The following is a 25,436-nucleotide window of genomic DNA, read 5'->3' as shown; positions in this document are numbered from 1 at the left end:
CCCAGACTGGTTTGGGACTTCTGGTCTGTATGTCCGTCTGTCACATTGCAGTCATAGATGGAGTCATTGAGCGTGGGAACAGGCCCTTCAGCCCAACTTGCCCAATATATCCCATCTACACTAGTCCCACCTGCCCGCATTAACCCCATATCCCTCTAAATCTGTGCTATCCATGTGCCTGTCTAAATGTTTCTTAAACATTGCGATAGTCCCAGCCTCAACTACCTCCTCCGGTAGCTCGTTCCATACATCCACCAACATTTGTATGAAAAAGTTATCTCTCAGGTTTTTATTAAGTTTTCTTCTCCCTCCCGCACCTTAAACCCATGTTCTCTGGTTCTTGATTCCCAAGAGACGCTGTGTGTCTACCCAACCTATTCTTCTCATAATCCCGTACACCTCTATCAGATCACTCCTCATCCTCCTGCGCTCCAAGAAATAGAGTCCCATCCTGCTCAATAGCTCAGGCCTTCGAGTCCTGGTAACATCCTAGTAAATCTTCTCTGTACCCTTTCCGACTTGACACTTCTTTCCTATAACATGGTACCCAGAACTGAACACAATACTCTAAATGCGGCCTCACCAACGTCTTGTAGAACTGCAACATGACCTCCCAATCTCTCAGTCATGTGCTTTGGGCACTTATTTAAAAGTCTGTTTGATAGTTGTTTCAAGCTGGGAAATGGATGTATCAAGTCCCCTTGCCAGGTGTTTAACTGATGTGCGTTTAAAAAAAAAAATTCAGGCAGTACATTTACTCCTGAAAGGAAAAATACATGGACGCTGAGAAAATAAAACAAAGTGGAAGCATGATGTATGCTAATGCATGGAGCTTTGAGTGTAGACCTTTTGGCAAAACTGCAAATATATGGATAGGCATACAATGAAAAGAATACAATATGTATATAAAAATCACAGGCACTCGGACAGGCACTCGGACACACACGCACACTCGGACACACACGCACACTCGGACACACACGCACACTCGGACGCACACACACACACACACACACACACACACACACACACACACACACACACACACACACACACACACACACACACGACACACAGTAGTATGTAGGTTGTGTGTAAGAAGGAACTGCGGATGCTGGTTTAAACCGAAGATAGACACAAAAACCTGGAGGAACTCAGCGGGCCAGGCAGCATCTCTGGTGAGAAGGAACGGGTGACGTTTTGGGTCTGAAGAGGGATCTCGACCTAAAACGTCGCCCATCTCTCCAGAGAAGCTGCCTGTCCTGCTGAGTTACTCCAACTTTTGGTGTCTATTTTCTGGTTTGTAGGTCAGTTGGCTTCGGTAAAGATTGTAAATTGTCCCCAGTGTGTAGGATAGTGTTAGCGTACTGGGCGATCGCTGGTCGGAGCAAACGTGGTGGGCTGAATGGCCTGTTTCCACACTGTCTATCTAAACTGCACTAAACAAAAACATCCTCTGAGAGTGTGTTCCAGCCACTATGTAAAATCTTGCCCCACAATTCTATCCTAACTTATTATCACACAATCACACAATAAGATATTAATGACCTGACAAATTACAAGGCTGTAATAGTTTTTCCTGTAGGCAGTAAAGAAACGTTTCGAAGCACAATGTTGTGTGATCTCCCGTGTGGGATTCTATCAGATAAAACGTTTTGCGAAAATTAATGATGTTTACATTTAAATTTTGGTTGCATGCATTGTACTTCATTCAGGGAATGTTTCCCCCGAGTGTCGTTTGATTTCTGCGCTTGCAAGCCGACAGGTGCAGAATACATTTTTACCTCCCAGAAGGAATTTGGCTGGGACCCACATGTATGGTGGTGTTGAAGAAGTGGCTCTAAATCGTATTGGACACACTGAAATTGTTCTGTTGTTGTGTGAATTATTTGGCGTCTGTGCCCTGACTATGTTCTTCCGTGAATCAATAATTATAGATTTGTTATTGGCTGAGTGTACCTGTTAATGGTCGCAAGAAAATATAGATCAATGAGTTTAGTTTAGTTTAGTTTGGAGATACAGCATGGAAACAGGCCCTTCGGCCCACCGAGTCCGCACTGGCCAGCGATCCCTACACATTAACGCTACCCTACACACGCTAAAGACAATTTTACATTGATACCCAGCCAATTAACCTTCAAACCTGTACGTCTTTGGAGTGTGGGAGGAAACCGAAGATCCCGTAACTATAGACCGGTTAGTCTAACATCGGTGGTGGGTAAAATGTTAGAGACAATTATTAAAGAAACACTAACGGGGCACTTGGATAAACATGACTTCATCGGACAGAACCAGCATGGTTTTGTGAAGGGGAAGTCCTGTTTAACGAATCTGCTCGAATTCTTTGAGGAAGTAACAACCCGGGTGGATAAAGGGGAACCGGTGGATGTGGTATACTTGGACTTCCAAAAGGCTTTTGACAAGGTGCCACATAAGAGACTATTGCTAAAAATAAAAAATTATGGGATTGGGGGTAATATATTAGCATGGGTAGAGGATTGGCTAACAAATAGGAAGCAGAGAGTGGGGATAAATGGTTCATACTCGGGATGGCAACCGGTAACTAGCGGGGTTCCGCAAGGGTCGGTGCTGGGACCCCAGTTGTTTACAATTTACATAAATGATTTGGAGGAGGGAAACAAGAGTAAAATATCAAAATTTGAGGCCAACAAAAAAATGGGAGGAAAAGTAGGGGCTGAGGAGGATAGGAAGAGTCTGCAAAAGGATATAGATAAACTAGGTGAGTGGGCAACAACTTGGCAGATGAAATTTAATACTAATAAATGTGAAGTCATTCACTTTGGGGAAAAAAAAAAATGATAGGGCAAGTTATTTTCTAAATGAGGAGGAGCTGCGTTGTAATGCAACGCAAAGGGATCTAGGGGTATTAGTACATGAATCACTGAAAGTTAGTATGCAGGTGCAGCAAGCAATCAGGAAGGCCAATGGAGTTTTGGCCTTTATTGCTAGGGGGATTGAGTATAAAAACACGGAGGTCTTGCTGCAGCTGTACACAGTATTAGTGAGACCACATTTGGAATACTGTGTACAGTTCTGGGGTCCATACTTAAGAAAGGATGTACTAGCCCTGGAGGCAGTGCAGCGAAGGTTTACAAGATTAATTCCTGCAATGAGGGGATTGACATATGAGGAAAGGTTAAGTAGGCTGGAACTCTACTCTTTGGAGTTTAGAAGAATGAGAGGCGATCTCATTGAAACATATAAGATCGTGAGGGGCCTTGATCGGGTGGATGCACCGAGGATGTTCCCAATGATCGGGGAAACTAGAACTAGGGGACATAGTTGCATAATAAGGGGGGGCTCTTTTAAAACTGAGATGAGGAAGAACTTCTTCACCCAGAGGGTGGTTAATTTATGGAATTCACTGCCCCAGGGAGCAGTGGAAGCAGAAACTTTAAATATATTTAAGACTAAAATAGATGTTTTTTTAGCTGCCAAGGGGATAAGGGGCTACGGGGAGAGGGCAGGGATATGGACCTAGGTATGGTTAGTATAGTAAGACCTGAGTGATCTCCTGGACAAGTGTCGATCGCCTGGATTGGGGTCGGAGAGGAATTTTCCGGATTTTTTTCCCGAATTGGACCTGGGTTTTTATCCGTTTTTTTGCCTCCCCCAGGAGATCACGAGGTTCTTGGGGTGGAGAGGGGTGATAGCGGTATAAAGGGGAGGGTAGTGTCTTGTGTTCTGTGTCTTGTGTCTACTGTTTGTGGGTAAGTGTGTCTGTTTAGTGTTCAGCCATGAGCGAATGGCGGTGCGGGCTCGACGGACCTGGTGGTCTACTCTCACACCTACTTTCTATGTTCTATCCCGGAGAAAACCGACGCAGGTCACGGGGAGAACGTACAAACTCCGTACAGAGAGCAGCTGCAGTCAGGATCGAACCCGGATCTGCGGCGCTGTGAGGCAGCAACTCTACTGCTGCGCCACCTGTTGAAGAAGTGGCTCTAAATCATATTGAACACACTGAAATTGTTTTGTCGTAGTGTGAATTATTTGGTTTCTGTGCCCTGACTAGATTTGCGATTGGCTGAGTGTACCTGTAAATGGTTGCAAGAAAATATAGATCATTGAGTCTGGTTATTCTTACTTATCCATCAGAAAATGGGTTGTGGGAGGTTGGAATAGCACCAACTATTTCTTAATTGGTAATGCACTAATTAGCTCCTTGTTGACAATGTTCATTTGTTTCTCCTGGACAAAGATTGTGTGCAGTTCTGGTCACCCCATTACAGGATGGATGTGGTGCTTTTGGAGAGGGTGCAGAAGAGTGTGTGAGAAGGAACTGCAGATGCTGGTTTACACTGAAACAGAGAAACATAGAAAATAGGTGCAGGGGTAGGCCATTCGGCCCTTCGAGCCTGCACCGCCATTCAATATGATCATGGCTGATCATCCAACTCGGTATCCTGTACTGATAGGCACAAAAAGCTGGAGTAACTCATTGGGTGACATTTGGGTTGAGACCCTTCTTCGGACTGAAGAAGGGTCTCGTCCCTAAACGTCACACATTCTTTCTCGCCAGAGATGCTGCCTGGTTTAAGTTCATCCTGAGCTAAAGAGAAGGCAACAACTAAAAATATTTTAATGCTTCTTAAATATTTGTGGCAACAAAGCTTGCGGCCATTACCTGGTGTTTGATGTGCATTTGTTTAGTTTAAAGATGTAGCGGGGAAACAGGCCAGAGTCTGCGCTGACCACTGGCATACACTGTACACTGGCACTATCCTACACACTAGGGACAATTTACCCCCTTTTACCGGAGCCAATTAACCTACAAACCTGCACGTCTTTGGAGTGTGGGAGGAAACCAGGGCATCCGGAGAGAACCCGGGTGGTCTCGGGGAATTCGTGCAAACTCCGTACAGACGGCACCCATAGTCCGGATTGAACTCGGGTCTCTGGCACTTTACAGCCATGTCACGCTGGCATGTTAGGCTAATGTCAGCTGGTACCCTTTCCAATCCTTGGAAACTTTCAATAACACTTGTATTAACAGTATTAACTTAATTTGTGCATGTGTATGTGTGTATATGTACCTCCTGCCTATTGTTATAAAATGGGGATGAGGTAACCATATAACCATATAACAATTACAGCATAGAAACAGGCCATCTCGGCCCTTCAAGTCCGTGCCGAACACTTATTTTCCCCTACTCCCATCTACCTGCACTCAGACCATAACCCTCCATTCCATTCCCGTCCATATGCCTATCCAATTTATTTTTAAATGATAAAATCGAACCTGTCTCCACCACTTCCACTGGAAGCTCAGTCCACACAGCCACCACTCACTGAGTAAAGAATTTCCCCCTCGTGTTACCTCTAAACTTATGTCCCTTAATGCGCAAGTCATGTCCACTTGTTTGAATCTTCCCTACTCTCAGTGGGAAAAGCTTATCCACGTCAACTCTGTCTATCCCTCTCATCATTTTAAAGACCTCTATCAAGTCCCCCCTTAACCTTCTGCGCTCCAAAGAATAAAGACCTAACTTGTTCAACCTTTCCCTGTAACTTAGTTGCTGAAACCCAGGCAACATTCTAGTAAATCTCCTCTGTACTCTCTCTATTCTGTACATCACGTTGTTAAAGGTATGTGATAATTCCAGATCAGTTCATCTTCAAGTTTCACTGAATGTGCATTTATTCTCTCTCTGGTCCCTGGCGCAGCGGTAGAGCTCAAGAGACCCTGGTTCGATCCTGACTAGGGCTGCTGACTGTACGGAGTTTTTACGTTCTCCCTGTAGCAATGTGCTAGTATACGGGGTGATCGCTGGCTAGTCGGTGCGGACTCGGTGGGCTGATACGATACGATAGAACTTTATTTATCCCAGGAGGGAAATTAATTGGCCAACAGTCGTGAAGGGCCTGTATTCCAGTGCTTTATTTCTGAACTTAAACCAAACTATCTGACCTATTACAGGAAATCCAATGCTGCTGCATGCACCAGCTGTGTGGATGAGGTATTCTGAAGAGTATATGCTAATTCCAGACTATCATTTAACCCTCTGTCTGACCTGTTGCAGGAGGTTCTCTGGATACTTTCAAGAGAGAGCTAGATAGGGCTCTTCAAGATAGCGGAGTCATGGGATATGGGGAGACGGCAGGAACGGGATACTGATTGGGGATGATCAGCCATGATCACATTGAATGGCGGTGCTGGCTCGAAGGGCCGAATGGCCTACTGCACCTATTGTCTTTTGTCTATAATACCGGTGCACATACCAACTGCATGACGGCGTCTCACACTTTGAGTTCTCGTCCCGCGAGGGGTTTTCTTTAAAAAGTGGGTCTGCTGCTTAAAGCTTCAGCCATGAAACCCCTGGAGGCGAAAGTACTGAGTTCCCTCTGCCTTTGATGTCTCTCTTGCTCACTGCGATGTACGTTGACCGCTGCAGCTCCCCTGAACAATTGCCGTAAAATGACCGGGATCAACGCAGAACCAAAATCACTGCCGTGCTATTCCAGAGACAGACCGACCACACACACACACACACACACACACACACACACACACACACACACACACACACACACACACACACACACACACACACACACACACACACACACACCTTTGCTTAATGAAATCAGTCAGGCAGACTTAGCCTGATAATATAATTTTTCAACTATTTAGAAAAAAAACAACCCTGTTTTCACAAGACTACCCCCTCCCTCCCCTCCCCAGAAAGTCTGCAGAGAGCAGCGAGAAAGACTTGTTGTTGCATTGCACACAAATAGCTTTCTGCTCCTCCGAGTGTGTTCTGAATGCAAATGTTGAAGTCTGTTTTCCAATTGCCTGTGAAACGTTGCCGCGCTCATAAAATATGTATTGGCATTTTAGCGTTCTCCCTCATCTGGTGGCACGCATGCCAGGCTGTGTACTTGGAAGGGATGTTTCCTTGAGTGTCACGGAAATGGTCCATTTAATAATAAGAGTAAAATTAGTCCAGGCATGATTTGTGGATTTTGTCACCCTGTAAAATATTAATGGCAGTGCCTGCTTGCAAGGTCACCTGCGGGTTTTTAAAAATTTTTTTTACAAACTCCACAACCAATTCCTGCCACTGTCACCCTCCGTTTTTATTGTGTCCCGAAAGCACTGCGTATCTGTGGGGGTCACTAAGGAGCTGCCCCTCTGCACACTCAGCTCCTTCTCTTCAGAAGAATGATCACCAAGCTCTGCGCTTCCCCTTCCTGATAGTTGCACAGATGCCCTTGCGCTTGGAATGACTGGATAGTCATTTAGTTTTAGCTGAAAGCTGTGAAAACGGAGTCGCAGTTGTCAATTTTCAAAATTCTACATAGGAAGGAACTGCAGGTGTTGGTTTAAATTGAAGACACAAAAGCTGGAGTAACTCAGCGGGTCAGGCAGCATCTCTGGAGAGAAGGAATGGGTGACGTTTCGGGTCTCGGGCTGAAGAAGGGTCTCGACCCAAAAAGTCACCTAATCTTTCTCTCCAGAGATGCTGCCTGACCTGCTGAGTTACTCCAGCCTTTTGAGTCAATCTCGGGGTAATCTTACCGTTTCTTCAGACCAGACTTCAGAGATACAGACCCTTCGGCCCACCAAGTCAGCACTGACCAGCGATCCTCGGACACCAACACTATCCTACACATACAAGGGACAATTTACAATTTTTACCAAGCCAATTAGCCTACAAACCGGTACGTCTTTGGAGTGTGGGACGAACCGGAGTACCTGTAGAAAACCCACGCAGTCACGGGGAGAATTTACAAACTTCGTTGACCCGTGATCAAGACAGCCAATTCTCGCAATAACCTTCCCTTTTCTTCAGGCTTCAGAGATACAGTGTGGAAACGGGCTCTTCGGCCCACCGAGTCCGCGCTGGCCAGCGATCACCCCGTACGCTAGCACTATCCCGCACACTGGGACAATTTACAATTTACAGAAGCCAATTAACCTACCCTAAACCTGTGTGGGGAGGAACTGCAGGTGCTGGTTTAAATTTAAGATAGACACAAAAAGCTGGAGTAACTCAGCGGGACGGGCAGCATCTCTGGAGAGAAGGAACAGGTGACATTCTGGGTCAGTCTGAAAAATAATTTCAACTCGAAACGTCATGCATTTTTTTTCTCCAGAGATGCTGCCTGTCCCACTGAGTTACTCCAGCATTTTGTGTCTATCTTGACTGATTACCTTAATGCTTATCCAATTATAGCATTAACTTATAGGTCTCTAGATTGTGCCAGTTTCAATCCCTAACTCTTCTGAGTTTTAGTGGGTCATTTTGTGTCTATCTTCAGTGTAAATCAGCATCTGCACTTCCTACACGTTAATCAGTAATTTGACCTGACATTTCCTTCTGTAGATACAACACATCTTCTCTCTAACGTCTAAAGTTCTGTGGTGTGTTTTGCTATATTGTTCAACAATGAACATTTAAGAATACGGTTCACTCTCTGACATAAAACAAAACCATCCATCATTGAAACAAAAAATAATTATGTTTTTCCAGTAAGAAAGCACTCGCTCGTTTTAACTGAGAAATGTGCCTTTTTGTTGCAACTTTACACCATTTTATTTTGTTCCTGCTGCAATAACAAAATAAAATGATCTAACTTGTCAATGACTAATTCTGACAACTTGCAGTGATTGTAACTTGGACCTTGAATCATGAGCCTATTAAGGGGCAGTACTATTGTGTGATGTCTAACTTATGACTACAACTTCAAGGATATTTCCAACTGACAATGGTTTGAAATACCTTTGAGCATAAATGAATAAGCATGGATATTGCTTGGATTACGGCAAAACCAGAAATAGTTTAACTACTGAGAATGTTTCCCTAGATTGCACAAAATTGCAGCGAATTGTGGACGTAGCCCAGACCATCACACAAACCAGCCTCTTTTCTATTGACTCCATTTATGCCTCACGCTGCCTCGGCAAGGCCAGCAACATAATCAAGGACGAGTCACATCCCTCTTCTTCCCTCTCCCATCAGGCAAAAGGTATAGAAATGTGAAAACGCACACCTCCAGATTCAGGGCCAGTTTCTTCCCAGCTGTTTTCAGGCAACTGAATCGTCCTACCTCAACCAGAGAGCAGTCCTGAACTATTATCTACCTCTTTGGTGACCCACGGACTATCCCTGATCGGACTTTGCTGACTTAACCTTGCACTAAACATTATTCCCTTATCATGTATCTTAATCGTTGCGATAGTCCCTGCCTCTGCTACCCTTTCTGGCAGCTCGTTCTACGCACCCACCACCCACTGTAATGGCTTGATTGTTATATATTGCTTTTCAGCTGACTGGATAGCATGCAATAAAATATTTCCACTGTGCCTCGGTCTCGTGACAATAAACTAAACTAAACTAATAAATCACAAAACAGTGCAGCACAGTAACAGGCCCTTTGGCCCAACTTGCCCACACCAACCAACATGTCCCATCAACACTAGTCCCACCTGCCTGGATTTGCCCGTATCCCTCTAAACCTGTCCTATCCATGTACCTATCTAAATGATAGTCCCTGCCTCCTCTACCTCTTCCGGAAGCTCGTTCCACACACCCACCACCCTTTGTGTGAAAAAGTTACTCCTTGGGTTCCTATCAAATCTTTCCCCCTTCACCTTAACCCTATGTCCTCTGGTTCCCGATTCCCCTCCTCTGGGCAATCGAATGTGTGCCCAGCCAATCTATTCCTCTCATTCTTTACTTGACCTTTAGAGACAATGATTTGCGCTATCAAACAAGAAAGACAGGAATCAAAAACAAGCTTGGGTGAGAAGAAACTGAGCAGAAAAAGTCCACCCAGCCTCCAAGGTTAAACACGCGGATAGACACAAAGTACTGGAGTAATTCAGTGGGGCAGGCAGCAACTCTGGAGTGAAGGAATGGGTGACATTTCGGGTTGAGACCCTTCTTCAGAAGGGTCTGCTCAAGGATCTCGACCTGAAATGTCACCCATTCCTTCTCTCTCTCTCTCTCTCTCTCTCTCTCTCGAGAGAGAGTTGCTGCTTGTCACGCTGAGTTACTCCAGCACCTTGTGTCTATCTTCGATTTAAACCAGCATCTGCAGTTCCTTTCTACACGTGGAATTGTGGACTTCCCTCTGATGAAGTGGCCTTGTGCAGGACCAGCTTGTGATGAGTCCAGTGATGAAATATTCAGCACTTTAGCTTTTTCTGTCTTCCCCAGCGGAACAAAATGCGTGAGGTTAATTATCCCCCCCCCTGTAAGACTCGGGCACTGGCCTCTTTCTGTGATCAACTACCACATGTGACTTGCACCACTAATCCAATTTTTATTTAAATGCGAGGAAGCATTGAACGAAAGTGGATGTGAAGGAAGCTGAGCTGGAAATGTGGGAGATTTCAGAACAGACATTGACTGAAGCAGGCATTGACAGGTAGTGAAAATAGCATCCCACACTACAAAGCATAGACGGGTTTATCTGAGTTTGCAGCTGATTCTGCTGCCTTTATTCCTGCACGCTGATTGAACCTCAATTTCTATAAGGTGAAGATGTAGGAGGAGGGTGGGGGGGCGGTGGGAGAAAGTTAAAAAATCAAGGTCATATGGTCATGTGATAGGGGTAGAATTAAGCCATTTGGCCCGTGAAGTCTATTCCGCCATTCAATCATGGCTGATCTACCTCTCCCCCCCACGACCCTCTTTACCCCATTCTCCTGCCTTCCCCCCCATAATCCCTGACACCCCGTACAATCAAATTGTACACGTCAATCTGAATCATGTCACACAAATCATTTCAGGATTTGTTTTGTATTTAAATGTAGGCTTTTGCTATAAAAATGTTAATACAACATCAAACCATTTCAGCTAGTACATGGTTCCTTTTTTAATATACACCCTTTGAACAACAGACATGAGCTCGAAGCAAGACAAAGTGCTGGAGTAACTCTGCGCTTCAGGCAGTATCTCTGGCCACATTTACGTTTATTACTGTCAGGTGTATTGAGGTACAGTGAACAGCTTTATTTTGCATGCTGTCCAAACTGATCAGATACACCCATATGTATGTAGAATCGAGGATGGGCGACGTTTTGGATCTGGGTCCTTCTTCAGACTCTCTTTCAGACGTATGCATGTTCTGACCAGCTGAGTTACTTTAGCACTTTGTGGGGGGTTTTTTGGGCAAACCAGCATCTGCAGTTCTTTATGTCTACGAGAAGATTACTGTTGAAGTGACAGCATGGACCATGGGCAATACTATAGTTTGTACCCATTGTGGATAACATTGGACAAAGGGATATGATCAATTAAATATACTGTTGGCGGAAAACTCGGGGGGGGGGGGGGGGGGGGGCCAGAGGGGACACGTCCCCCCCATGTTTTGAGAGGTGGGGGACATCCCCCACAAGTTTTTGTGATCCCAATTTTTAAATCTCCGCTTTTAGCGCTGGATTGAGCCTCCGAAGCCTCGCACGTGTGTGTGAGTGTGCGCATGCGCGCGCGGCCGCCAAAAAAGTGTCCCCCCCGTCCCCTCCATGTTTTGATAGCGAGTTCCGCTCTTGCTCTCAACTAAACTAAATTAAACCAGTGTGAAAGGGTGATGGATAGTCTGGGTGGACTCATTGGGCTGAAGGGCCTATTTCCATGCTGGGTCTTTTAATCAATCTAATGGTATGCAAGGTAGATATACGTTTAGTTTAGAGATACAGCGCGGAAACGGGACCTTCGGCCCCCTGAGTCCATACCGACCGGCGATCCCCACACATTAACACTACCCCACACACACCAGGGGCAATTTTACATTTATACCAAGGCAATTAACCTACAAACCTGTACGTCTTTGAAGTGTGGGAACTCTGTTGGAAGATGTGTGGGAAGATCTCGGAGAATAACGGGAAGAACGTACAAACTCCGTACAGACAGCACCCGTAGTCAGGATTGAACCCAGGTCTCTGGTGCTGGTAGGCAGTAGCTCTACCGCTATGCCACAGTGCCTTGAGAATAAATAAGTGGTAAATTTGCAACAATATATATATTTTTTTTTATGAGTCGGTCTTCCTTAGCTACTGCATAAGTGTTTATAGTGTTTGTCATTCCGTTAACTTTTATCCTATTTCACCCTATTGCTCCCTATTTAATCTCGGAAAAGTGGATTGGGAAACTGGGTGTGGGAACGGTGGATGATAATCGCTGCTCACCGCACTTCATTACTGCCAGGAGCAATTTTCTAAGACCAATCTGTGGAAGGCAGCAGCTTGTAAATGGCTCCCTCTCCACGACAGGCAGAGAGCAGCAGCTCACAGTGTGGTTGCTATGGAGGAGAGAGACGGCACAGAATGGATCTGGTGGGTCTGCAGATTTCCCCCAAATCAATCCTCAAACCCTCATCCAAGAATTCACGTGTCGAGTGACCAAGGAGCAGCCAGGGGCAGGACAGGAAAGATTTTGCTAGAAGGTTAGACACAAAATGCTGGAGTAACTCAGCGGGACAGGCAGCATCTCTGGAGAGATGTCGACAATAATTAGTCATTCAAGTAGTTCACTCTCTACTTGTGGGATATACTTTCTGCCCTGGGTTTACGCTGGTGTATCAGTGAGCAGAACACATTGTGCCTATCTGTGAGTCCCCATTTGCTGGTGACACCTGTTAGGGACTCAGGGACTGTCTTTCCTGGTGTCGATACGATACGATACAATCAAACTTTATATTTCCCAGGAGGGAAAGGCAGGCAGGCATTTAGTCCAGGCAGAACATGTGGAACCACCTGCACCTTTCCTTTCCTTCTTCCATCCCGTGGGATGGTGCCTAACAAGGGAGAGGGCAGGAGTCAAAGGGAGGGGAGAAAATAAATACGTTAAACCGATTACAGTTACCTCTTCAACTGTACAAATCGAAATCTAGTTTGCATTAATTAATTAAGAATTTTAGTCCGAGTGCCACTTTTGATTTAACAAACAGATAAATAGTATTTTTCAACAAAAAAAAGACACAAAGTGCTGGAATAACTCAATAGGCCAGGCAGCATCTCTGGTGAACATGGATCGGTGACGTTTCAGGTCGGGACCCTGCTTCAAACCCGTAGTCTGGTTCATTTCTAATACAATTTACAGAAGCCAATTAATCTGCAAACCTGCACATCTCTGGAAAGTGGGAGGAAACTGGAGCACCCGGATAAAACCTACTTGGTCACGGGGAGAACATACAAAGTCCATACAGACAGCACCCGAGGTCAGGATTGAACCCGAGTCTCTGCTGCAGTGAGGCAGAAACTCTATTGCTCTGTCACCGTGCCGCAAGGTGCTGGAGTAACTCAGCGGGTCAAAACGTCACCTATCCATTATTCTCCAGTGATGCTGTCTGACCCCTCAGTTACTCCAACACTTTGTGGTTTTTTTTGGTGAACCAGCACCTGCGGTTCCTGGTTTCTAATATTTTCCAGCTACTGCTTTGAGCCTATTGCATTGTGTTAATCTCACAGCAGCACCGTGCCTCTCTCTTGAATCTCTTGAATCTTGAATGCCATTTCCACTGCCTCGGGTTCTTCAATAACGACTGTGGAAGATGTGTCCTATTTTGGGAAATTGAAGATGGATGGAAAGTGTAATGGAGTTGACATTTCAGTCTTGTCTCGCCTCTCACCCAGTTAGAACGCTTCATGTTAGTGCCAATGGTCAAAGTGGGAGCCATAAATCTATTCTCTCTGAGCTGTTCGTGACAGAGAAAGCAATGTTCAACTCGCAGATAGACACAAAATGCTGGACTAACTCAGTGGGACAAGGAGATGAGGAGCGAAATCTTTAGTCAGAGGGTGGTGAATCTGTGGAATTCTTTGCCACGGAGGGCTGTGCAGGCTAAGTCAGTGGATACTTTTAAAAGGCAGAGATAGATAAATTCTTGATTAGTACAGGTGTCAGAGGTTATGGGGAGCAGGAGAATTGGGGTTAGGAGGGAGATATAGATCAGCCGTGATTGAATGGTGGAGTAGACTTGATGGGCCAAATGGCCTAATTCTACTCCTATCCCTTATGACCTTATGACAGGCAGCAACTCTGGATAGAAGGAATGTATGGCCTTTCGTGTAGAGGCAGAAAGATCTTGACCCAAAACGTCACCCATTCATCTCCAGAGATGCTGCATGTCCCGCTGAGTTACTCAAGCATTTTGTGTCTATCTTCAGTGTACACCACCATCTGCAGTTCCTTCCAACACGCAAACGCAGGCAGGTGGGACTAGTGTAACTGGGACACACTGGCCGGTGTGGGCAAGTTGGGCTGAAGGGCCTGTTTCCACACTGTTTCTCTATGACTCTATGACCACGTTCAACTCATGCTCTCTCTCTCTCCCTCTCCCCCTCTCTCCCCATCTCTCTCTCTCTCTCCCCCCCCCCCCCCCCCCCCCCCCTCCCTTTCTCTCTCCTTCTCTCCTCTCCCTCTCTCTCTCTCTGCAGGACATCAGGTCAAACAAGGCACATGCGAGGTTGTTGCTTTGCATCGATGCTGCAATAAAAACCGGATTGAAGAACGGTCGCAAACCGTGAAATGTTCTTGTTTCCCGGGCCAGGTTGCCGGCACAACTCGAGCTCAGCCTTCATGCGTTGAAGGTAAGGAGTTTGTTTCAACGCCGCCTTGTCGCTAAACCTTCCAGACACCATTTTAAGATTGGTACGTGGGAGCAATTAAGATGAGCTATTGGCTTAAGGTTATCGGACTCTTGTACGGAAAAAGGGACAGAAGTTTAGGGGTAACATGAGGGGGGACTTCTTTACTCAGAGAGTGGTAGCGGTATGGAATGAGCTTCCAGTGGAAGTGGTGGAGGCAGGTTCGTTGGTATCATTTAAAAATAAATTGGATAGGCATATGGATGAGAAGGGAATGGAGGGTTATGGTACGAGTGCAGGCAGGTGGGACTAAGGGAAAAAAACGTTGTTCGGCACGGACTTGTAGGGCCGAGATGGCCTGTTTCCGTGCTGTAATTGTTATATGGTTAAAAAGGAAAAGCAGATGCTGGTTTATACCAGGGATGGACACAAAATGCTGGGGTAAATCAGCGGGCAAGGCAGCATCTCTGGAGAATCCTTCACACTGATTATAAGGTGGGATGGGGGGGGGGGGGGGGGGGGGGGGGGGATGGGAAGCAAGCAAGAAAAAGTCCAGGATAAATCAGGGCCGGCAACAGATGACCTCAGGCAGGGAGGTTCCCTGATGGGCTGATTGTTGACGAGGGACAGATACATCGTTGCGAACTGTGGAAATGGTTAACGGACTTTAAGGGAGGAAAGGGGGGTGGGGGATAGGGGGGGGGGGGGGGGGGGGGAAGGAGGGGGGGGGGGGGGGGGGGGGGAGTTGGTAGAAGTTACCGAAAAGTAGAGAATTCAACATTCAATGTTATTGGATTATTGATGGGTAGTTTAGTTTACTTTAGTTTAGAGATGCAGCGTGGAAACAGGCCCTTCGGCCCACCTAGTCCACGCCGACCAGCGATTCCCGCACATTGACACTATCCTACACACACCAGGGCCAATTTACATTTTTACCAAACCAATTAACCTACAAACCTGTAAATCTTTGGAGTGTGGGAGCAAACCGAAGATCTCGGAGAAAACTAATGTCGTCACGGTGGAAGGTGCTGTAGTATTTTTAATTCGCTATCATCACTTGAAATATTGGGAATATTTCTTAGTGCAGCAGCAATGACAGAGATACTTTATTTCATTATCAAGGGTTTGATGTCGAACATAAGGAAGAAAATTGCCTGTGAATGGAAGTCATTGATTCTAAGCTATTATTGAAAGGGGGAGGGGTGCCGCTGTCATGACAACGGGCCTTCATGGCCAAGTTAAGACTCTACATGTTCAACATCTTTGGACTTGAATCGTACAAATTGAAAATGTGACGACTCTTGTGTATTGTCTTGGTGTAATCTACTATTCCTACCCTCTTGTACTTAAATATGATTGTGCCCATGTTTAGTTTAGCTTCTTTCTGTTTAGAGATAAAGCACAGAAACAGGCCCTTCGGCCCACCGTGTCCGCACCGACCCCAGTGATCCCGCACATTAACACTACCCAACACACATCAGGGACAATTTTTTTTTAACATTTATACCAAGCCAATCAACCTACAAACCTGGACATTTTTGGAGTGTGGGAAGAAACCGAAGATCTTGGAGAAAATCCACGCATGTCACGTGAAAAACGGACAAACTCCGTACAGACAAGCACCATAGTCAGGATCGAACCCGGGTCTCTGGCGTTGTAAGGCGCTATGCCACCGTGCCGCCCTACGTATAGTAAAATTTTTACTGAACTGTATGCAAAAAAAAAAGATTTCTCTGTGCCCATGTACACGTGACAATGAAGTACCATTGAACTGTTGAGAGATCATAGGGTTGCCAGCTTTCCCACTCCCAATTAAGGGACAAAAGGTCAAAATATGGGACAATTTCCCGACGGCAATTCGTTGACCGACTGGGCCGTGGCTGGGTGAATGATGAGTTGGCCCGGGTGCTGGACTGCACACAAAGCCCAGCTGGCGGGGGGGCCAGCTGAGGAGTTTTGGCCCGGGGGCCACGCGACGTCGTGCGCAAAGTCCGGCACCCCATCCGACTCATGAACCGATGATCGGCCCATGAGAAGGAGGGGTGGTGGTGGTGGTGACGGTGGTAAGCGAAGATCCCAAGGTCGGACAGCTGGCCGGGCTGCCGACCGACGGGGCAACGGGCGTGGCCTTGCTGCTGCACTCCATGGGCTGCACTACGATGGGACGGGTGAGGCGGGGCCGGACGCGGCGCTCTGACCCGACAGTCCCCTCGACCCGAGTAGTAGCAGTCAAATACGGGACAAGGGCGGTCCCGTACGGGACAAACCAATTTAGCCCAATATACGGGCTGTCTCGGCTAATACAGGACAGTTGGCGACCCTATTTGCGTGGTAGTTATTTAGCTGTCGGGCTACTTGCATCGTAGAACATTTTTTTTAAGTGAGTGAAATGTCAAAAGCTATTTTTCAGCAGTGTTGGCAAACAAAAATTTGGCCCTGAAACAATGAGAGATAACTTGGGCTGATGATCTAAAATCTGATCAGAGTTTTGTGTTACATACAACGAGGTGGAGAAGGAGAGACAGTGCGGTTACGGGGGGAACTCTGTGGCTTTCAATTAACTGAAAGCAAACAAAACTAACAGTGTAGCAATTGCGGTTTGAATGGACGATAGCTCATCATCGCATTTGACATGTCAGTGAGATTCTTTGTTTTGCAAGAAGATTGGAGATTGAAAGAATATTGGCGTAAGTGGGTAGAATTTGAGAGTGGATGTGGAGAGGATGTTTCCTGATGGGAGAGTCTAGGACCAGAGGTTAAAGGTCAGTTTATTGTCGCATGTACCAATTAGGTACAGTGAAACGAATGACCATACAGCCATACTAAAAAAAATCAACCAGACACCCAACTACATAAAAGTTAACATAAACATCCACCACAGCGGATTCCCCACATTCCTCTCTGTGATGGAAGGCAATAAAGTCTAATCTTCTCCCTCTTTATTCTCCCGCGGTTGGGAGAGTCGAACCATCCGCAGTCGGCGTGATCGAATCTCACACGTCGGGGCGGTCGAAGCTCCTGCGGCTTGGAGCTCCTGAAGTCGGTCTCCAAACAGAGACCGTGAACTCCACAATGTTAAAGTCCGCAGTCTCCCGGGACTGGAGCTCCAAAGTTGCACAGCCTCAAAATAAAAATATGCACCTCTGGAATGGAGATGAGGAGGAATTTCTTTAGCCAAAGGGTGGTGAATCTGTGGATTTCATTGCCACAGATGGCTGAGGAGGCCAAGTCATTGGGTATTTTTAAAGTGGAGATTGATAAGTTCCTGATTATTAAGGGCGTCAAAGGTTATGTGGAGCAGACAGGAGAATGAGGTTGAGATGGAAAAATAGATCAGCCATGATTGAATGGCAGAGCCGACTCGATGGGCCGAATTGTCCGATTCAGCTCCTGTGTTTTATGATCTTATGATCTAGTTTAGTTTAGTTTAGAGATACAGCGTAGAAACAGGCCCTCGGCCCACCAAGTCCGCACCGACCAGCGATCCCCGTTCACTAGAACTATCCTACATGCTAGGGACAATTTACAATTCTTACCGAAGCCAATTAACCTACAAACCTGTACATCATTGGATTGTGGGAAGAAACCGTAGATCTCGGATAAAACCCACGGGGGTCTTGGGGAGAACGCGCAAACTTCATACGGACAGCGCCCGTAGACAGGATCGAACCCGGGTCTCTGGCACGGTAAGGCAGCAACTCTACCGCTGCGCCAGTGTGCAGCAGTTACAATATTGGGGGATATCACACAACCAGTGCAGTGGTGAATCCATTCAGGGTGTTGAAAACATGGATGATAATTTTAAATTTGATCTGAGCAAAATACGGATGAAAATCTCAAATAAAATCTCAAAGCACGTCAGCGTCCATGGAGTCTTTTAGGTTAGTCACTGAACTGAGTATTTCCAGTGCTTTTAATTTAAAAAATGAGTGATTGCCAACGGTGGTCTGGGGTGTTGGGTGAATGGGAGCCAACGCAGTTTAAAATGCAAGTTCCAGAGTTTTAGATGAATTGAAGGCAACAAGACCTGTGGAGAATGGAGGCTGTGGGATTAATTTTAAATTGCTTCTGTGTGCTAAATCCCAACGGTTATTTGTTGTGTTGGACGGATGTTTAATTAATTTTGTGATTATTTTTTCTTCTCTAGATGTTATTAGACTTTATTCAGCTCCCAGTCACGATCAAATACATTTTGTTGAGGTGCTGAAGGGAATTGATTGCATAAAGTCCACACCAAGGGATAAGAAATCACTGGGAGGCTACTGGGAGGTAAAGGGGTCAAAGAGGGGTTTAATTATCATTTGTACTAAAATGGACCAAAGTAATTCTTAATTGCAGCAGCATTGGAGGTCTGCGAAACAGTTCTTCACAGATGACATAATACAACAAACAAAAATAATTCAATAAAATCCAATATCTGTGCAAAACAATACAAAAGCTCAGAGTCCCTAGTGCAACCAAAACTATTCATAGTTCCAAGTTTAGTTGCTATTAGTAATGTTCAATAGTCTGATGGTTGTTGGGAAGAAGCTGTTATAGAGTCATAGATGATACAGCATGGAAACAGGGTCTCCTTGCCCACACTGGCCAACATGTCCCAGCTACATTGGTCCCACCTGCCCGCGTTTGGCCCATGTCCCTCCGGACCTGTCCTATCTATGTACCTGTCTAACTGTTTCTTAACAGTTTCAGGCAGCACGGTGGTGTAGCGGTAGAGTTACTGCCTTACAGTGCTTGCAGCACCGGAGACCTGGGTTCGATCCTGACTACGTGCGCTGTCTGCACGGAGATTGTACGTTCTCCCCGTGACCGCGTGGGTTTTCTCTGAGATCTTCGGTCTCCTCCCACACTCCAAAGACGTACAGGTCTGTAGGTTAATTGGCTTGGGTTTGTATACTTGGTATACAGTAAATGTAAATTGTCCCTAGTGTGTGTCAGATACTGCACGGGGATTGCTGGTCGGCGCGGACTCAGTGGGCCGAAGGGCCTGTTTCCGCGCTGTACCTCGAAAACTAAAACAGTCCTCAACTACCTCCTTGAACAGCTCGTTCCATACTCCCATCACTCTTTGTGTGGAAAAAGTTACCCCTCCGATTCCTATGAAATCTTTTCCACTTCACCTTAAACCTATCCCTGTTCCTGAACCTGGAGGTCATGGTTGTCAGACTCCTGCACCTGCTTCTTGATGGCAGGAGTGAAAAGTGAGCATGGCCCGGGGTGTTTAGTTTAGTTTGTTTTTGTCACGTGCACCCAAATGCAGTGAAAATCTTTTTGAAGATTCAAGATTCAAGAGAGTTTATTGTCATGTGTCCCAGATAGGACAATGAAATTCTTGCTTAACCTTGATGATGCTGGCTGTCTTTTTGAGGAAGTGCCTCAAAAATTCATCTTGGCCAGTAATGGAAATTAATAGAACCAAAAGGCAATGAAATGAAAGGTGTACACCTTAGACAAGGTGTAATATAGATGACCAATTTGTCATTGCCTATTTGTACAATTTCCAAAGGTATCTTTTCTCCTTCAGTCTTAGCGACTCCAGGAGTTCAAGAAATTATATTTATAATGAGGTTTTCCAACTCATTCTACATTAATCATTGTTGGGTTTTTTTTCCATTGCCGTTGTCTTGTTGGTGTGTTCCTACAGGCAATAACAGGCAATCATTTAGTACACAACCGACAGGCAGATAGTTGAAGATAGACACAAAATGCTGGAGTAACTCAGCGGGACAGGCAGCATCTCTGGAGAGAAGGAATAGGTGACATTTTGGGTCGAGACCCTTCTTTAGACTGAGAGTCAGGGGAGAGGGGAACTGGAGATAAGGAAGGGTAAGGTGTGAAAGCGACAGATCAAAGCAGACGATCATCAAGGAAATGTCTTTGTTGGCTGAGGGGGAAGCTGACAGCGAGGCATCCACATTAATCAGGTCAGTGAAACTAGTCGGAGAATTAGGGTGGGAGGGGTGGGTCAGAGAGAGGGGGCAAGTAAGGGTTATTTGAAGTTGGAGAAATCAACGGGTCGGTGGTTGAAAGGGTCAAGAGCTTCAAATTCCTGGGCGTGCATATCTCTGAAGATCTTTCCTGGTCTGAGAACACTAATGCAATTATCAAGAAAGCTCATCAGCGCCTCTACTTCCTGAGAAGATTACGGAGAGTCGGTTTGTCAAGGAGGACTCTCTCTAACGTCTACAGGTGCACAGTAGAGAGCATGCTGACCGGTTGCATCGTGGCTTGGTTCGGCAACCTGAGCGCCCTGGAGAGGAAAAGACTACAAAAAGTAGTAAACACTGCCCAGTCCATCATCGGCTCTGACCTTCCTTCCATTGAGGGGATTTATCGCAGTCGCTGCCTCAAAAAGGCTGGCAGTATCATCAAAGACCCACACCATCCTGGCCACACACTCATCTCCCTGCTACCTTCAGGTAGAAGGTACAGGAGCCTGAAGACTGCAACAACCAGGTTCAGGAATAGCTACTCCCCCACAGCCATCAGCCTATTAAACCTGGCTCGGACAAAACTCTGATTATTAATAACCAATTATCTGTTATTTGCACTTTATCAGTTTATTTATTCACGTGTGTATATATTTATATTACGGTATATGGACACACTGCTCTGTTTTGTAGTAAATGCCTACTATGTTCTGTGTGCTGAAGCAAAGCAAGAATTTCATTGTCCTATCAGGGACACATGACAATAAAGTCACTTGACTTGACGATATTCGTACCACAGGGTTGTTAGATGCCCAAGCGAAATATGAGGTGCTGTTCCACCTCTGGCCTCACTCTGAGAGTGGCGCTGTCACTTTGCTCAGAGCCCCTTCAGGAGACGAGAAAGGAATAGAAGCAACAGAATGCCTTTTCAAGACAGTCACAAAGAACTGTGATGCATTCTTCACCCATTCGCATTGTTTAAAAGTGGGAATCGATGACATTAGCAAAGGAATACTTACTTGGAGGATTTCTGAGGGTGTGAAGATAAGGAGGTAGCAAAAACAGCTGAAAGAACTCGATTGTTGAACTGGTTTAAGTTAATTGCTGTTTCTTAACTAATTAGTTCGGGTTCCTCATGTATTTGGGATTAGTCATTTCTTTCAATCAGTTCTTTTGAGTTTGTAATCCCCATTCAATTTTTTGCTGCGGCATTAAACTGGTGGCACGCTTTCCAGAGGTCTGGATCAGCTCCCAGGCTGATTTACATTGAGGTCCTGTTTAAATGAATGGAGCTGCTCACAAACACAAGCACGTATTGTGCACATCAAGGGACTGGAAGGCAAAGAAATGAAACAAAATCCCAAAATAATGGACAGCAAACCTGTAAGGGTTGGAAGGGTAGAAGAGGGCGTAGAGAAGAGGGCGTACCACATGGGGAGCTCCGATGTGGAGAACATAGAAACATAGAAAATAGGTGCAGGGGCCATTTGGCTCTTCGAGCCAGCCCGCCATTCATTGTGATCATGGCTGATCATCCACAATCAGTAACCCGTGCCTGCCTTCTCCCCTATCCCCCAAGAACTCGATCTAACTCTCTTTTAAAATCATCCAGTAAATTGGCCTCCACTACCCTCGGTGGCAGAGAATTCCACAAATTCACAACTCTCCCATGGGGGAGCTCCGAGATGGGGACCACGTGGGAGCTCCGAGATGGAGACCATGTGGGGAGCTCCGAGATGGAGAACACAGGGGGAACTCCGAGATGGAGACCACGTGGGAGCTCCGAGATGGAGAACATAAGGGGAGCTCCGAGATGGAGACCACGTGGGAGCTCCGAGATGGAGAACACAGGGGGAGCTCCGAGATGGAGACCACGTGGGAGCTCCGAGATGGAGACCATGTGGGGAGCTCCGAGATGGAGAACACAGGGGGGGCTCCGAGATGGAGACCACGGGGGAGCTCCGAGATGGAAACCATTTGGGAACTTCTGCGTGGCGATTAGAAGGGCTTCAAGAATTGTTTACAAAAGTGCGAGTTTATGTAAGCCGCCTATTACATAAGTCAGGGGGTGCCTGTACTTGTGAATATGATCTTTCACAAGGCCACCAGGGAAGTGTTTGAACAGAAAGTACTCTCTTTCTGGACATGCTTTCCTTTTTGAGTGCTTATTCCTCCAAGTACCACACTGTGACATTGGAGTAGTATTAGACTGTAAGCATAGCTTCATTAGGAAAAACACACAGAAGGATAGAAATATACCTATAATTCTTTGCATATCTTGTATTAATTTGTTCTACATCTCTCTATATCACCGTCCATATCTCTCGTTTCCATTTCCCCTGACCCTCAGTCTGAAGAAGGGTCTCGACCCGAAATGTCACCTATTCCTTTTCCCCAGAGATGCTGCCTGCCCCGCTGACTTACTTCAGCTTTTTGTGTCTCCCGCATTCCACAGCCATGATGGGCTGACTGGCCTCCTCCATCATTTGAAACAATTTCTTTCATACTGTGGAGAAAATCCTGAAATGAATATCAAGTCCTGTTGTATTGCATCAAAGATTGTAATCATCTAAGCCAATTATGAGAGTAAAATCTAATAACCAAATATTTTTGCTACCGCCTGAATCATTTAGCCCTTCTATTTTGCAAGCACTAAATTAACTGGTTTCATGAATTAGATAAACGAAAGGTTCTCAACAATATTATTTTAATAGTTTGAAGCGATTATAAAAGTAAAATTCAATAGAAACCTAATTTTGAAGAACTTCTAGATTTGCATTGTTGGGTTCTACTGGCAGATTTTGAATGTGTTGGAGCTTGTTTAAAACGCTCACTGACCTTTTTTTCATTTACTATATTGTTTGCAAAGTACCATGTTTACATATTCGTAAGAAAGATCTGCAGATGCTGGTTTAGACCAAAAATAGACCTAAAAAGCTGGAGTAACTCAGCGGGACTAGCAGCATCTCTGGATAGAAGGAATGCGTGATGTTTTGGGTTGAGACCCGCCTTCAGACTGAGAGTCAGGGTAGAGGGAGACACAGAGATAAGACATGAAACCCTTGCTTTCTGTCTCTCTCATCAATCTGTTTTTCTTTTTACAAATGCAACCCGATCTACTCAATATTTCCAATATCTTTGGAGGCATGGAATCTTGCGTCATGGAAACTGGCCATTCGGCCCACTTTCCCATTCCAATCAAGATACCCCATCCACATGTCCCACTTGCATGTGTTTGGCCTATATCTCTCTAAACCTATCCTACCCATGTACCTGTTCAAATGTCTTTTAAATGTTGTTATCATACCTGCCCCAACTGCCTCTGCTGGCATCTCGTTCCATATACCCACCGCCCTCTGTGTGAAAACGTTGCCCCTAGGTATCCCTTTAAGAATAAGGGGCGGCCATTTAGGGCTGGGATGAAGAAAAACTTTTTCACCCAGAGACTTGTGAATCTGTGGAATTCTTTGCCACAGAAGGCAGTGGAGGCCAATTCACTGGATGTTTTCAAGAGAGAGTTAGATTTAATGGAATCAAGGAATATGGGGAGAAAGCAGGAACGGGGTACTGATTTTGGATGATCAGCCATGATCATATTGAATGGTGGTGCTTGCTCGAAGGGCTGAATGGCCTACTCCTGCACCTGTTTTCTATGTTTCTATGTCTATGTTTCGATCTTTCCCTTCTCACCTTAAACTTATGTCCTCGGGATCTTAATTCCTCTTCTCTGTATAAAAAAACTCTGTACATCAATCCTCTTCCCATCATGATTTTATACACCTCTACAAGATTACACCTCACACTCCTGCCCAATCTCTCCCTAGAGCTCAAGTCCGCAAGTCCTGGCAACATCCTCGTCAATCTTCTCGAAATCCTTGTTGTGTTTGATTACAGAAAGCCTTTGTTGATGGGGTTAGATTATATCTAAAATAAGACACAAAGTGCTGGGAATAACTCAACGGGCCAGGCAGCATCTCTGGAGAACATGGATAGGTGACGTTTTGGGTCAGGAGCCGACACCATAGTCTGAAGAACGTTTCCGACCGGAAGGGTTGTCTGTTCAATCCCTCCCAGATGCTGCCTCACCCATTGAGTTGCCCCAGCAAAGATCGACACAAAATGCTGGAGTAACTCAGCAGGACATCAACGAAGCATACAGAGATAACATTTAAACAGGGTGACAGTCAGTGTGGCGGATAGCTAGGAAGGGGGTGGAGTGGAGAGAGAGAGAGAGGGAAAGCAAGGGTTACGAATTTAGAAAAGTCAATATTCATACTGCTTGTGTGCACGCATATGTATTTTGCTCAAGATTCCAGCATCTGCAGTTCCTCGCATCAACACGATTCAAGAGTTTATTGTCAAGAGAGTTAATACCATGAGTATTGATTTAAGCTAAAATATCAGTTTATTAAACATATGAATGTTATTGATGAATTAGAAAGAGATGTAAATGTAGTGAAACAATCCCATTATAAAGAGGCATGCCAATGACAAAAGGCCAGTGTTATTTGATATAGCTTTGTCATGTCCTTATCAAACTTCATTGCACTGCTGTTTGTTAAAGGTTGGCATTTCACCATGGTAACGCCTTTACGTAGCAGTGCTGTGCAAATGTGCTGCGACCTCTGAACCCTTTCAACCACAGAGTTAATGAGAGCTGCCCCGTTCCAGTTGTGCTAACAAGGCAGTGAAATTGATCCTAGCATGGGGGAAACATGATAATCAAATACTCCCAGCATACAAGGACCTACAAGCTATCAACTCTGAATACCTAATATGACAGTGTAGGAAGGAGCTGCAGATGCTGGTTTAAACTGAAGATAGACACAAAAAGCTGAAGCAACTCAGCCGGACAGGGCAGCATCTCTGGAGAGACAGGAATGCGTGATGTTTCAAACAGCTAACAATGGCCTGTTACTTTATCATAGGTACTTTTTTGTATATCT

At 45.5% G+C, this 25,436-nt stretch overlaps 1 protein-coding gene across 2 annotated transcripts in view; it reads left to right on the top strand.

Moving 5' to 3' along the window:
• The window catches only part of tafa4b (TAFA chemokine like family member 4b), a 187,276-nt gene that overhangs the window by 81,500 nt on the left and 80,340 nt on the right, over positions 1-25,436 (top strand). For both annotated transcript variants that reach the window (XM_055647641.1, XM_055647642.1), the window contains exon 4: positions 14,411-14,563. In XM_055647641.1, the coding sequence (XP_055503616.1) occupies positions 14,411-14,563 (153 nt within the window). The remainder of the gene's footprint in view (positions 1-14,410; positions 14,564-25,436) is intronic.

Source organism: Leucoraja erinacea, chromosome 16 (assembly GCF_028641065.1).
Source record: "Leucoraja erinacea ecotype New England chromosome 16, Leri_hhj_1, whole genome shotgun sequence".
NCBI lineage: Eukaryota > Metazoa > Chordata > Chondrichthyes > Rajiformes > Rajidae > Leucoraja > Leucoraja erinaceus.
This window is presented reverse-complemented; position numbering and strand designations above follow the sequence as displayed.